The sequence below is a fragment of the Rhinichthys klamathensis genome, unplaced genomic scaffold (assembly GCF_029890125.1).
Source record: "Rhinichthys klamathensis goyatoka isolate OS25496 unplaced genomic scaffold, OSU_Roscu_1.1 h1tg000487l_1, whole genome shotgun sequence".
NCBI lineage: Eukaryota > Metazoa > Chordata > Actinopteri > Cypriniformes > Leuciscidae > Rhinichthys > Rhinichthys klamathensis.
Window position 1 is genome coordinate 948,830 of NW_026606974.1, and position 16,407 is coordinate 965,236.

The 16,407-nt window shown below is 37.5% G+C and overlaps 1 protein-coding gene across 2 annotated transcripts in view; it reads left to right on the forward strand.

Annotated features, from left to right (window-relative positions):
- The first annotated feature begins 15,237 nt into the window (after nucleotides 1–15,237).
- The window catches only part of ptch1 (patched 1), a 69,020-nt gene continuing 67,850 nt past the window's right edge, over nucleotides 15,238–16,407 (forward strand). The window contains exon 1 of one of the 2 annotated variants that reach the window (XR_008804125.1): nucleotides 15,238–15,786. Coding sequence is in view for 1 of the 2 variants with exons in the window: in XM_056237564.1 (XP_056093539.1) it covers nucleotides 15,619–15,786 (168 nt within the window). In the remaining variant the exon portion in view is untranslated. The remainder of the gene's footprint in view (nucleotides 15,787–16,407) is intronic. The other variant, XM_056237564.1, reaches the window with a different exon arrangement.

Consider the following 16,407-nt stretch of genomic DNA (forward strand, 5'->3'; position numbering starts at 1 on the left):
TTAATACATCAAGTTTACACACATGGGTCTAAAATGACCCATCTATGCAAGCGCGATAAAACAAAAGAATAAAGAAAACTTTTTGTTAAAATAGCCAATGTCACAGTTGTTTAGATCAACACATTTACTGTAACACTTGAAATATGTTTATTGGCCACTGTGTCACACATAACACACATATAACCCGATAACACTGAAATTGAACTGTAGTGTAGTGCAACTGTAGGGGGATCTCCCCGCCACCAATGTGCAGCATCCACCCGGATGATGCGACAGCAGCCATAGTGCACCAGAACGCCACCACACGATGGCTTATGTGACCGATAGCATTGATTTATGACCACTAATAAAAATTAATATGAAGGTACAAGGTTTCTGCCCAACAGCGAGAATATACTTGTATATATATAACTTTCTATTGCAACTGTTATTTTGTTGACCAAGCTATTAGATCAAATAGAATATGTCGACCGCAAGCTAATAGTATTGGACATGTTTCTCTTTTGCACTAGTAATGGATTTCAAGGTCAAGGTAACCTTAGCCTAAACGTTCAAATATTAGGCTATATCTAGATGTCTTTCACAAAATATCAAATAATTTCTGTGACAAAATAATGTATTAAATAAAACTTACATGCATGAAATATACAAAAGCAGCTGTGTTGAATTGTGAAATGTGTGGCAGGTGAATAGTTTTCTGCAGTAAATATATTTATAAATATCAAAGGTTCCAATATGGGTCATTTTTGACCCATGTGTAAAATTGATGTAGAAATACAAAAACCGTGTTTGTTTATAAAGTAAGAAAGGAAAAATAAATATAATGATTTGTGGAAATCAAAAACAAGATATTTGATGAATACCTGGATTAATAAATGATAAAATACATTTCTTTCAAATATTCAGCAAAGAAACACGAATACGGGTCTTTTTAGACCCATGTTGCGCATTAGAAGGGTAGTGACACAAAAACGATTTTTATTCGAAAAGTAAGAAAGGAAAAATTTAAATAAGGATTTGTAATGATCTAAAACAAGTTAATTGAGGAATACCTGGAATACTGAATTATGAAATTAATTTCTAGCAAAGATATAGAAAATTAAAACTATTTAGACCCATGTTGTGCATCAAAGGAAACAAATAAATAAAAATGAATGAATGAATGAATTCATTAATTAATTAATTATAGGGTTCTGGGGTAAAAAATAACAATAAAAAAAATAAAAATGAATAAATTGGAGTAAATAAATAAATAAAAGAGGGCTCTGGGGGAAAATAGGGTTCATGGGGAAATTACTAAATAAATGAATAGCCTAACCCTCTTGAGCTCAAAAACCCCTTGTCTTTTCTAACCACCAGCTCCAAAGATTAGACACCCTGAACAATAGTACATCTAACAGAACATAGTCAGAATAGACAGGGGATAGATGCTCAATAGGTTGTAATGTCTTTAGTCACATCATGTCTAAGTTTCTAAACACATGCATGATGCTGTCCAGACTTTTTTGACACAAGGACTTTTTTTGGATAGACATATTTGTTAACAACAGTACAACCTGTTAAATAGACTATACGCTTAACCTCGTTTTCGTTCACGAAAAATAAATTATGCGGTCTGGAAATCGATCAAAAATAACTGCTACTATTAGTTAACATTATATGAACATGAGTGATTATAAGACCATATGGGTTTGCATTCCTTTTCCTTTAGTCTTTTTCCAATATATTCCTCATTAATGCATATGTTCATATCAGCAGTAAAGCTTTACAAAATCTCCTTTCTGTCGAGCTGGAAATTTCAGCTGTGTGTGAGGTCTGTCTCAAGCAGATTCCAGAAGTTTTGCGTCATTTCCCCACGTCTCTGTTTGTGTGGTCAACATCACAGACACACCACTGAATCTTTCAAACAGTCTGAATGAGGTGTCTGATAGAACCCTAATACTTTTCCCGGCCCTTCATCCACAAGGCATCAGTCTTCTTTTCCATACAGATTTGTCAGGATCTGTGACAGTCTAGGACTGCTTATATTAAAACTGTAGGGATGCACACAATTAAAACTTTCATGTAAACTGCTATAGTGTCTCAGTGAGACATAAGCGGCTGATTTGTGGTTGAATTCACCAGCGCCTCATGCTTGCAAAATAATTCTAGATTTCTGGAACGAGTACATAGAACTTTTGTGATTTCTTTGGACCCGGCTTTGGCAACGTGTGCCGCATTCTGTCAGCTATTTACTCTCACTGTTAATTTAAAATGTCACATGGCCCAGAATATTAATGCCTTTGGGGTGGAAAGGGCTTCTCTTTTCTTTCTTTTTCCTACCTGTTTTTTTCTCATTTGTATATAAATGTAACTGTCCACACGTCAACAGTAGTTACATAGAAATATTTTTTTTTATATATTTGCTTTATCAAAGATGTTGCCCAAGACAGCGACAAAGTTGCTGCCATGCGTTTCAGTGTAGATGTACACTTGAACATTCTCCAGGCTTCTTGAACTAAATCCAGCTCCTTTATCCCTCTTCCTTTGTGTTTCTCACAGGCAATTATACAACCACAAGCACACACTTGAAAAGCACACACTGATCGTCTTGAAGTGGGGTCTATAATGGAAAGAAACAGAATCTAGTTGCAGGAAGAGCGCAAATAACAGAACTACTTTACAAAGTATACTATTTATTTATTTATCTATCTACCGTCGTTCCCATCATCCGCTGGCATCCTCTTGAGGCTTTGTGGCACAAATGATTTAACTCAGTGAGCTACATCGCCAAATTCAGGCTGACCTGAATTGGATGGGCTGGTCTCTTTTGTCCTGCATTGAGATGGAAAGACTGGATGAAAAAAAACACATATTTACAACCGAAGCGGCGCTCATTATGCCGGGACCCCATAGAGGGCCCTTTTGTTTGTTGACTTGAGCTACAATAAACACATCAAGCATCCAATATAACTCTCCCTGTTCCATCATCAAAAGCCTCGATGGGCCTCTTATGGTCTGAGACTGATTTGATAAGCAAACAAAACGCAAGACCAGTGAAAAAACCTGCTGGTGTCGGCATTTTTGGAGTGCTCTGATACAGTTGGTAGGAATCGCCTATTCATTCTTGCAGCTAGACGTTCTCCCGCCACCATTGGACACTGGCACGTCGGTGGCATGGGTTTTGTGTGCCAGCACGGACCAACAGTGATGCATTACTGAACAGAAAAACAAAAAAAGCAAAATGTACCAGCTCAGCAGAACCCAATGTCTACATCTTGGCACGTACAGTATGGCCACTATACACAAATCGGTGTTCTTCAGTGCAGGAGAATTATTCTGTTTAGTATTTTAAACCGGGGGATTATACTTGCCCAAATACAAAATTTAAAAAACAATGGTGTATCATAAATGTCCTATTTATGTATAGGCCTAATATGATGTTAATTCTATACTTTTTTTTTATCATTCCTTCAATTATTTTTGCTACTTTTTAATATTTTTTGTGTATAGATTTTATTATTTTTCAAGCTTAAAGTCATACAATGAAAACATTTAAATCCCCCAAAAATATACATTGTGCACCATTAAAAAAAAAGGCATACACCTTTTTGATATTTATTGTATGAAAATTATTTATATATTATATTATTTTTACACATCAGTTGTGCCCTCATTTTCATAACAAACAACAATATTGCTACAAATTTCATTAAAGGTTTGTTTTGCAATGAAACAACAGTGTCAATGAAGAACATGTTTGAGATTAAATATGAGCCATACGATGTGTGAAGAAAACACTGTAAAGTCAAAGTACATATTTTGCAATCAAGTTTACAACTTTAAACTTGTTTACAACAAGTTTAGCCAAATCATGGAAAAGGAATGAAAAATTATTTTTAATTGTGCTTATTTATGAAACGCAGTGATGCAAGCCTTTATAGCTGGTCATCAAGGTAAAATTTTGTCCAATTATGCAAAAAGATGAATGAAGAGAATGAAAAAAAAGATATTTCATTATGTTTATTTACAAAATACTACATATGAAATTAGCCTTGATGTTAGTTTCTGACGTCAACCCTATTTTCATTTTCAACTACAATATAACGTCTGTCCAACGTTGGAGATTAATGACAATCTGGCGTTGGATTCTGACATCAACAGGATTTTAATTTTCAACGTTGCATGGGTTTGGTCTTCTAAATGCGAATTTTGTCATTGTTTTGGAGCACACTAGCTTATAGATAACAGTAAGGCTAACATATTCATACTAAAAGGCCCAAAACTTTAAATAGGGCACAATTTGAGGGAACAACCATTTGGGTGTCTGAAACCATTGTGGACGTTATTGAGTGCACTTATTCAATCTCACATTCAATCCCACTACTGAAACTGTGTTCTAGAAATAAATTTGATATTGATATGAGGGTAGGTAAGCAGGCATAGATTCAGAGGGATAAAGTACTGTAAGTATTACATACAATAATGCAACAATAATAAAACAATGCATTGACATTTACTTTTTACTTCTGATACTTAAGTACTTTCAAAAACAAGTACTTTCTGTACTTTTACTTAAAGGTGCAGTGTGTAGATTTTAGCGGCATCTAGTGGTTCGGTTGCGAGTTGCACTAATGGCTCAGCCCACTGCTCACCCCTCCCTTTCGAAGAAGCTACGGTTGCTAAAACGGGACAAACATATCGTCGTCTGAGACAGCAGAGAATGACCAGAGTAAGCCAAGTTTCTGTACCACAGTCCATTATAAACCACATCATGGATAAGGTTTACAAAGCGTCAGGTGAGGATCAAGGGTCTTAAAGGGTTAGTTCACCCAAAAATGAAAATGATTTAATTAATGACTCACCCTCATGTCGTTCCAAGCCCGTAAGACCTCCGTTCATCTTCGGAACACAGTTTAAGATATTTTAGATTTAGTCCGAGAGATTTCTGTCCCTCCATTGAAAATGTATACACGGTATACTGTCCTTGTCCAGAAAGGAAATAAAGACATCATCAAAGTAGTCCATGTGACATCAGTGGGTTAGTTAGAATGTTTTGAAGCATCGAAAATACATTTTGGTCCAAAAATAACAAAAACTACGACTTTATTCAGCATTGTTTTCTCTTCCGGTTCTGTTGTCCAGCCGCGTTCAGTGATGCTGCTGACGTGTTATCTGGTGCGCCCGAGCTTCGTTTACAGTCTGAGGGAGACGCACGCTGTAAACAAAACAATCTTCGCAAACATGTCTAAGGATTTCGACACAGAGGAAGACTTGCATTTTTTTGCCCAGCCATATTTATTTGAACCCGAATACACGGACCCACCAGATACACGTCATCACCGTCACTGAAGCGGATTGACAACAGAACCGGAAGAGAATACAATGCTGAACTAACCCACTGATGTCACATGGACTACTTTGATGATGTCTTTATTTCCTTTCTGGACAAGGACGGACAGTATATCGTACTTACATTTTCAATGGAGGGACAGAAAGCTCTTGGACTAAATCTAAAATATCTTAAACTGTGTTCCGAAGATGAACGGAGGTCTTACGGGCTTGGAACGACATGAGGGTGAGTCATTAATGACATCATTTTCATTTTTGGGTGAACTAACCCTTTAATATATAATATAGTAATAGTAATCAGCTGACTGTCTCACGAACGTAACCAGCACATTTCTCCCCACATAGCAAACCCATAATACAGCGAGGGAGAAGAACCACATGAAACTATCCAACTGCATATTTTTTCTAACAGGGTAGTTAAAGTTTAGCTGGCTAATATGAGCTGTTATGCTGTAGGGCTGTGGCTGAGCTGGTTAAAGCGTAAAGCTTTGTTTATACTCGACGCGTCCGCATGAGTGCAAAGGTGCGCGCGGCAAAAATGACGAGATTGTAACAGCGCACGCGCCTCCGCATCCCCTAGACACCATTTACTACACACAAATTAATAAATAATAATGAATAAAAAAATTGTTTTTTTTCTCTGGTTTTGAAAACTCTTCGCGATCGACTTAAAATGCTTCCAAGATCGACTTGTGACCGCGATCGACGGGTTGGTGACTTACTGTTTTACGGTCAATAGTACCAATCAGCTGATTGTCAAAGCCATAAAAAAAAGAACTAAGTTACATGAAACAATCCAACTACATATTTTACACCAATGACCAAGTCACTACTCACGGTGTCTATGGCTAGCTTCTAGCTTTCAGCGGCTTCTCTTTCAAGGTATGAACGAAACACGCTCAGCGCTGTTTGTTCGTTGTCGGCTATGGTAGAAACATGACGTCACAATATGTCGACCTTCATAGAAGGGGGTGGCCGCGGTTATGTAGATATAAATGTCTCATTCTAAGGTAATAAAAACATAACGGTTCATTGAGTAAGGTCTTTATACACCACTGAACACAGTTATGGATCTTATATTGCATTTCTGTCAAAAGATCCTCAGAAATATTACACATTGCACCTTAAGTAAAAATCGGTCTTTACAACTTTTACTTGTAGGAGTATATTTGACCAGTAGTATCTGTACTTTTACTCAAGTAAGGAAGTTGTGTACTTTGTCCACCGTTGATTGAGACTGAAGCGTTGCTGGCATCAGACCACACTACACATAACCGTCCTCAGTGACCTCTTAGAGCCAATTCTCATTCTCACACCATTGCCACAAAAGGGAATTGTTTGTAACTCACGGTATGATACTCTCTCTCATCTCTCTTTCTTTTCTTCTTCTTCCTTTGTGTGTGGCCGTGGCCCATTTTCAAATAAATCATTTTCTTACGCAGCCTGAACAAACAATATTGTGAAAAAATTTGAAATGATAAGCACCATGTGCAAACAATGTAAATGGGTACAATGACAATGTCTTTTTTTATAATTTAAATAAATGTATGAGGCAAGTGCATACACTGAAAAACATTTTTAGTCAGTCCAACTTCATGCGGTAACATCTACATTGACTGGGTTTGTTGAAGTGAAAGATATAATTTAAGATTACTGAAGTTCAACCAACCTGAAAAACTAGGTTTTACTGAAGTGTAACTGTCAGTAGATAAAACCTGATTTCTCCAGCAAGGCAAAATTACTTAACAAGTTTGATATAATCTATATAAAATATTTAAAAAAAATTATGTGATGAAACCTTGATATTACTGTAATACACTCAAAATATATTCATTAACCTTATTTAATTGCAGACATTTTTAATCAACTTCTAAATCAACTTAATTTAGTTTATTCAAAATGAATCAGTGTAGTTGGGTCAACAGTGTTGTTCATTATTATGCACAATGTATACAATGAACAACTAATGAAGTTAAGTATCAGTACTGAACATAACAGTCTAGTGCCCACAGCCTAAGCACAAGCACTACTCTTCAGAACAACGGCAAAATTCAGTAACAGAAGCAACTCTAAATGTCCAACATAACTGAACATGTCTGGTTCGCTACCTTTGTGGGGACTGTATATTCTATCCCCATACACTAACCCTATAAACCTACCCATCACAGAAAACTGTCTGAATTTTTGTGTTTTAATAAAACATTGTTTAGTCTGTTTTTAAGCCATTTTAATTACAAGGACTCAGGAAATGTCCTCATAAACCATGTTTATGTTGTAATACCAGTGTAATAACAATGTCATTATATATATATATATATATATATATATATATATATATATATATATATATATATATATATATATATATATATATATATATATATATATATATATATATATATATATATATATATATATATATGTCAATTGCAACAAAAGACTATAAACCTTCTAAATGATCCAAAACATTTGATTGATAGTTGCAGTAAAGTTAAGGTTGAGGGATGAGAATTTGTCCTTATTTTCTTATCTTGTTTGGCCACTAGGGGGAATGCAAACAACAAGCAATCAACTGTGTTCTCTTTGTGTTATTCACACTGGCTGTAGCCTACTACAGTTCACCACATCCAAAAGAGTCGCCTTCATGTGACCCAACTGAAACAGTGAAACTTTAATACAGTCACACAGTGACTGACATTATGGTTACACACATAAACGCCACTGAAGGCAGCGCAGCGTCAGTGACCTGCGGCTACATAAATACACTCATGTGGGTGGTCATAAAGCAACAAATATTATACAATGACACTGACTTTCAGAAGTTCATTTCAAGTTTCGGGTCATGTTTAAGCACTGATACCAGATAGCAAGCTGAGCGCAGAGGCGTTCTGCCTATGAGCGGTAAACTAAATACTGCTTGGTGTGTGGTCTTTACCTCCCAGGCTTGTTCCGGGGAGCTTGCGCTCCTCCTTGGTTCCAAGACGGGGGAAAAAGTCCAGTACAATAAAAGGAATGTTCGTCTTTACCAGCAGTGAAACCACGTGTCTCTATTGTGTCGATGCAAACACAGACATGTCTATAGCTTTGAACATAAGACATGATTTGGGGGAAATATTTGCGGTTTTATTTTTGACAACAGTCAGAGGCTTTTTAACTCATTATACTCATCACATATGCACACTTGAAATGATAAAATACACACTTTAAGCAGTATTAAAAATGTACATACAATGCAATGTTATATTTGCAATGCCAAAATGCACATTCTGTCATCATTATGTCACTCCAACCCTGTTTGCATTTCTTTCTTCTGTGAAACAAAAGACATTGTGAAAAATTAAAAAGGCAATGAGGTCCAATGTTGTCCATTCTTTAAAAAAAAAAAAACATTTTTTCAGAAGAAAGAATTCTAAATTATGATTTTTAGGTGAAATAGCCTATACCTTTAATGAGCACATGTATGTCCACAATTGTATGTATTTCAACTGTAAAGAACTTAGTAAACTGTTAAATTGTGCTATATAAAACTTCTGACTCTTGAGACTAGGCCCATAAAAGGTTGCATTTCAACTGGATATACAGTATACACATGCAAACACACGCTTGGATCATGTCTGTGTTAATCAAGAGTGTCTGACCGTAATTCTGAGTTGTGTTTGTATAAACTGCCTGTCAGGAACAATCCTAGCAACTTCAGGAAAGACCTGCTTGCTACAGACGTGAACTAAACACATAAGAAGAGACACACTAAACGAGGGTGACTCTAGGTTGCGTAAAAACTGAGTGCACTCAGACAAATAACAGGGTATCGCTGTGATAAAAAATGAAATCTGTCATCCAGAGTTTTAACCTGTCAGGGAGGGACATAATTCTTAAATGATATGAAACCAATTACAAAGTATAATGCAATATATAAACTTGAACTAGTTATCAAAAACCTCAGAAGTCTTGAAAAGTTCTTTTTGTGGGGCCTGATCAGGATTTTCATTGTGCTTACAAATTGAAAGAAGACAGGCATCTGCTTAACAAATACAAATGTATGAAGTGTTTATTTTCCAAAGATTTTCCCCTCGGTCGCTGCCACGTGCAAACACCCCTGCAGCACACGTGGCCATACGTCTTCTTGAATGCTGTGTTTGACAGTTTGGAATAATCACTTTCATAATACAAACAAGTTCTGGCACCGGCCCTCACTGTGTAAGCTTTCTGACCAAAAGACAAAAGGTATACGTCAGTGAAGCTTTCCAGGTGTTCCACTGAATCTGTGTCAGTCCTGCACATTGGAGATAAACCCGGTCTGAGACACATGAAAAGAAGTTCATTCATTCTGAGCTGTCTTATTGCTCATTATCATCAGTATGCTTGTATATGATTAACACCTGGTGTTGATTTGAAAGATTTTAAAGATAGTTTGAGAAGAAACGAAAATTTCCATTTCTGTCCATTTTTCAAGATTCATTAATGAGTATTTAAAGGATATGTTCATCTGCTGCACTTCATTTACCTGCTACGTCAAAAAGACCAATCAGACTTTCTCACATCTCACTCCCACAAAGATAAGAAATGACAGCAAAGGTAACTAAAGTTTGTCAGTCTGACATGGGACAGTTCATTAAAATAAATGAATGCTGTTATCATTTACTCACTCTCATCCAAAGGCAAGACTCTCTATTTCCATGGAACACAAAAAGAAGATCTTTTAAAGAATGTGCTTTAGGCTACATAAAATTAAAATAAATGGAGATTGAGACAATCAAGTTTATCATAGCTGCCAACTCTCTCACATTCGTCTCATGCTCTTATGCAATGTAATTTATATACGGCCAATAACAAGTCAACGCAAAATAATCACTACAAACCTGCTTGTGGTATTTTTCCCCATCAGCATAATGATCTCAGATATTCTCAAGTGAACTGGTTTAAAGCAGAAAGATTCTACACCAAAATAAGTTTTCCCTGCTGCTCTTCACAAGGTGAATGTTAAAGTCGGCATGAAACAGACGTTGCAATAGTCTTTTTCCCCCTATTGTAACTACTTACAGGAAGTGACGATTATCATGAATAATGACTGAATTTTGATTTGTTCCTTAAACCTAGTATATGGGGTCAAAAACTTGCAATGGATGACTTTTATGATAGCCTGCTCTTATTAGGGCCCGAGCACCGATGGTTTGAGGACCCTTTTGGAATTCCTCTGTTTATTATGATGTTTTTATGTTCTTTTTGAAGCTTGAAATCTTCCTCTATCCAAAAAGAAAACCATACAGATTTTGAAACAAGAGTCTAATGTTTTACTGTAAATCACTTTTTATTTCTCTAACTGATGGTGCATAAATGTGCATGAAAACAATATCTAAAAGATCCCCCAGGGCACAAAATGATTCACCTGCCTTGTGTATCCGGTCCTACTCGACCCGCTGAAAGCGGGATCCGAACTGGGGTCTCTTGCGTGGGAGGCAGTCGAGCTAACAAGGACGCTAAAGACCACAGCCGTTACCGTCAATCACTTACTGGCCTATACGACAGTTACACTCACACCCCTCACTCCCATCTGGGTCACGGCACCAAATGCTTACTGGCCTACACTTGTTATGACATGTTATTTGACATTCTGCAAACTACTTTATGCTGACTTTTGAGTACAGTTTATTGTAATAAAAAATTAAGAGAGATTAAAAAAATCTAAGAAAGAAAGAGGAAATCGGTAGATATTTAGTCACACCAAACATTCTTTCTACATTTACCCCATGTCTTTCTTTTGGTCTTTCTGAAAATGAATATGCTTTGGCTAAAAGGACACAAAGCCTGTTCTTATACTGTGTGATATATGATAGTATGGTCTTATTGTCAGAAATCTCCATCAAAATATCACCCTGCAGGTTTACGGTCCCTGCAGACCTGCAACTGGACCTCAACATCTGCACCACACCTCTTCTCTTCTCTCACCCAATCACTCGATCAGTAAATGATGTGTTTTCCCCAAATTATTTCATAAGTGCTAACAGGCTCCCAGTCACCAGCGATTGTGCACTGAAGAAAGAAGGCAGTAAATCTACAAAGCAGGCATTGATTGGCCCTCAAAAAAAGATTTTGAGTATAAACACCACACATTTGAAAAGCCAGTGGGAGAGGTTTGCATTGTATACTTGACGTTTTACAATTCACATAGCAAAGACATCTAAATAACTAACGGAGTGCGGTATTTTGCTCATGCTTTGTCCCAGAGTGTATAATCCAAGCATGGCCTGTGGTAAATGACTACAGATGTCTCTCTGTCATGTGTCAAAAGCAATAGTAAACATGATGAATAATATGTCAGAGCCTGAAAACATCAGATTTGATTTAACATAAGAACGTAGATGTATTCTCATAAATGCCAATGATGCGCACAGCTCTCTTTCAAGTTGCAATTTTTGGTGCTTTTGGTGCGTGCATATTAAGTACATAACCATAAATGAGGTCACATCAGTATATGTAATATTAGCAGCGTCCGGACAGCAAGATTTAGTTTAGAATAATACAATTAGTTAGGAAAAAATCTCTGTCAAAAGACTGCTATACAAACCTGTCTGCACAGATTCGACATTCACCATTTCTCAATAAATAAAGGTTTCTTATGAAGACAGTATGTGGCTGAGAAGCTCAATCAGCTGCAGAGCTTTGTATATGTAATACTTTTTTGCCTAAATAACCATGATGCAGCCAATAAATTCATATATATTACAGCCAGCTGTGTTTACTTTATAATTGCCAATCTGAAAATGCTTCAAGGAACAGAGGGTCCTTTAGGGCTTGGAGCCACAGAGTTGCGCGCAAGCTGTAGGTACTTGTGGAGAGCCACGTCATCATATAATTCACTCCAAAATAACTCCAAAATGTTTTTGGAGAGTATTTTGCTTTCGCCGGAAAACACCCGCAGTATTTTACTCAGAACTTATTGGTCAATAAGCTCAATACAGTATTTTTTAGATCTTTTGCCAGACTTTACTGTCCAAAAATAAAGGTTTTATTGGCATCTATGGTTACACGAAGAACCTTTAACATCCATGGAATCTTTTCATTGCACAAGAGGTTCTTTACACTAATAAAAAGGTTCTTTGGGGAACCAAAAATGGTTCTTCTATGACATTGCTTTGAAAACCTCCTTTTGGAACATTTATTTTTAAGAGTGAATATTATGCAAATGAATTTGAATACTAAAGCAAATCAGGTTTTAATAAGTTTTGTCTTTATGGACAGTATTTCCGATGAGAGTAGGTGGGACAATGGGACAAACATCACACAGCTGTGAAGCAAGACAACCATTTCCAAGGACCTCTCATGAGGTATAGAAATGATATTGTGTAATTAGTTAATAAATGTGTGGCCTTTTGTGTGCCGGGACACTGGGGAGCCACTCACATCTTGCTAATGAGAATGGAACGATTACTTTTTTTCCCTTTTTTTTTTTTTTGTGGAGACTTGGATAAAACCAATCTCACATTCACATGAGTGTTATATTTCTGTAAACTGCTGAGGACAGACAGAGGTGGAACAGAAAGGGTGTAAGGTAGATTTCTATGGTGATGAAATGAAAACAAAACACAAAATCAGCGCATACTTCAGAATTTTTTAAGGATTGTTTTGGGAAAGGTCCAAACTTAAGCCTGAAAATTATGATTGCTAAGACTGTAGGCTAAGCATAGATCAGGATCTGGGCATTGGAGACCCAAACGCTCTGCAGGGATTTACTAATATACTACAAACTAAACAGAAAGTCAGAACACTGCCCTGATGGTGTGTGTAACTTTTAATATAGAAAAATATCTTAAAATATGGATGGATGGATGGATAGTGTTACACACAAAAATATATATATTTTAATCTGCATCTTCCCCAAAAGATGTCTGATGAAATAGCTCTAAAATGTCCTGTAACATTTGTTATTATTACATTTGAATCTCAAAAAATGCAGTATAAAACACTTCCCTCACTGAAAACATCCAGCCTCCGTGCAAAGGTAAATAGCTAGTTTTTATGAAGTGCTCTCCTTTCTCTTGTGTCATACTGATTATACAAGAGCCACACAATCGCAGAGGAAATTGGAGAGTGTAAACACTGGCAGAGAAGTGCTCAGAGCTGTCAAACACATCTGTGTGATTGAGCACAACCTTGTGTTATAGAGTAAACATGGGAAAAGTCATGGGTACATCACTGCAGTGGGAACCATGGCAAACTACAAAACTGTTGGGAGAGATTGAGTGAAACATAGTGCTCAAGACAGATCATATAGCTCAGAGAATCCAGCAGAGGAAGTTAATGACTAATGGTCCAGTTTTTTTCCTTTCTGGAGGAAAATAATATGGCTGTAATAATTTCCTGATGGTGGGGTGGGATAGGAAATGGATTCTTTATAACGATGTATCTCATTTTCGTACTAATGTCAAGGCTTTCCTCCCATAGTCTCCTAATCTGATGACATCACCACTCCAATCATCGTTCAGTGTTTATATAGCGCTATATAGCTGCATATATTTGTATTAATTTGTGTTGAATAATGTGGTTTATGTGAAATAAAAAGTGAGATATTAAGGCCAAGTATGGTAACCCATACTCAGAATTTGTCCTCTGCATTTACCCCATCCAAGTGCACACATTAGGAGTAATGATAGTACACACAGACACACACACACTCAAGTCATTTCCTTCCAGTATTGAGAATCAAACCTGCAACCTTTGGGATACCATGCAGTCTGACTCTCTAACCATTAAGCCATGACTGCCTATGTTTAAGGAGGAAAACTAATCATGATGTATTGCAGAACAATCACTGCGGCTTGGTACAAGACAGATTTTTCATTCTCATAGTCATAAACTATTTTTGGATGTGTGATATGCATATAAAACCTATGTAATGTTTGCACAATTCTTGATGTAAAAAAGGGCAACAAGACAACGAATTCCCATGTTTTGGCACAGACTTTTACAACTACTTATAGAAAATGAATTAACAAGAAAACCAAAGAAAAAAGCAAAAGCAAAACAAGAGTAAAGAAATAAACAATAAGAAAGACAAACAAACAATAAGAAAGAAAGAAAGAAAGAAAGAAAGAAAGAAAGAAAGAAAGAAAGAAAGAAAGAAAGAAAGAAAGAAAGAAAACAATATGAAATAAAGAAAGATTTTGAATTTAAAATGCTCTTTATTACAAATTTACAAAAACACTGTTTACAAAATATAAATCATCTCATAGAAAAGTAAAAATGAATTACAGGAAATGTGTGAAAAGCAATTCATCTTTAAACACTGAACACAATGCTCCTTTGCTACACCATTTTAATTCAAAAGAAATAAGATCATCCATAGAAAGAAAGAAAGAAAGAAAGAAAGAAAGAAAGAAAGAAAGAAAGAAAGAAAGAAAGAAAGAAAGAAAGAAAGAAAGAAAGAAAGAAAGAAGGAAAGAAAGAAAGAAAGAAAGAAAGAAAGAAAGAAAGAAAAAGAAAGAAAGAAAGAAAGAAAGAAAGAAAGAAAGAAAGAAAGAAAGAAAGAAAGAAAGAAAGAAAGAAAGAAAGAAAGAAAGAAAGAAAGAAATCTTCCGTGCTCTCCTGCTTCCAGCAGTTTTCTCCATGTGTTTGTCTGGACGCCGAGTCTCGAGTTGAGTTGAGTTGGACCCAGCGCTTCGAGTCCAGCAGAAAGAGTGCTTTGCTTCTATAGACTCCCCTGAAGTTTGAGATGCACACACGAGGGCTCGCGGCTTGGGTGGTCCCTCTACTTTGGTGAGCTGTTGCTAAGCAGCTAATAATAGTCGTGTTTGCTGAGTAATTTTTGCCCTTCTGGAACCAATCAGAGCCCAGGAACCCCGGCCATCTGACAGCCCCGGAGGCGGGATTTCGAGTGGTCTTCGCCACGCCCTCCTCCCCTTCTCCGAATGGAGAGTGATCTTTTTTTCACATCTATTGAATCTCTCAGAGATCGCCTTGTCGCGCGGCCTGAGGAGGGACCCCATAGATCACAGAATGCTTCAGCCACCGAGAGATCGACGTTTCCACAGCATCTTCCACTTCGCCTTCTGATATCGCGGACTTTCCAGCGGACGGCGTGAAAGTGGGGAATTGTTGGAGACCTCCAGATTCGCGAAATGTTGGAATGGAAGGCGCAGACTCTGACTCGCCGTCTCAAACAGGAGTATGAAGTGCTTCGCGGATCTGGGCTCAACGAGAGACAAACTTGGTTTTCTTTGGATATCACTAAACGCTCGCGGGGAAATACACTAGCGCGGATAACGAGACGTTCGGCGCAGACTTTGCAACATGGCCTCGGCTGTTAATGTCTCCTCCGAGCAGGAAAACAGAGACCCCGATCGGCCGAGGTTAACACGGAGAAATAGGGGCAACTATCGGACCGCCGCGGCGGATTTGGAGTATTTGCAGCGACCGAGCTATTGCGATGCTGCCTTTGCATTGGAACAGATATCAGAGGTGCTTTAATGTTTGGCCTGTTTGCATTTTGACTTTGTTGGGAATCTCTGACAAAGTGCTCAACTTTAGTGAAGTCGCTAGGTAACGGGATAGCCACGGCGCCGGTGGGGGGGTCTATGCGCGAGGCAACCTGTAGCCGCTTCATTTGTTCATCGTTATGTCCATCTGTCCCGATGCATTAATCGTAAACATAACTAACTGTCAGACGTGAAGCTGAGCTCTGAAAGTAAAGCGAAGGGTCTTAGTGATGTTGGCCCTATCCCACTGATTGAAGCCCCCTCAGATAGGATCTACACAGGGAGTCGTTTTCGTCCCGCACTGCTCAGGGCAGGCACGATCCATGTGGCTGCCCTCTTCCGTTCACAAATATTGTCGTAACTCCCTCTGTGATGGCTGCAGCACTTCCCAAATCACATCACATCGCGTCCCTTCAGCTATGCGACCCACGTGCATCTCCGATATTACATGACTTTGGACATTGCAACCTGTTTCCCTGGTACAATGTCCAAAGAATGCAATCTGTCACATTGCAGCCATACGCAGTTTAACGTCTAGTTTATGCGTGGGACAATAACTCATTTGAATTATGCTCTTTGAATGCCGAGAGAATAGTACAAGTAG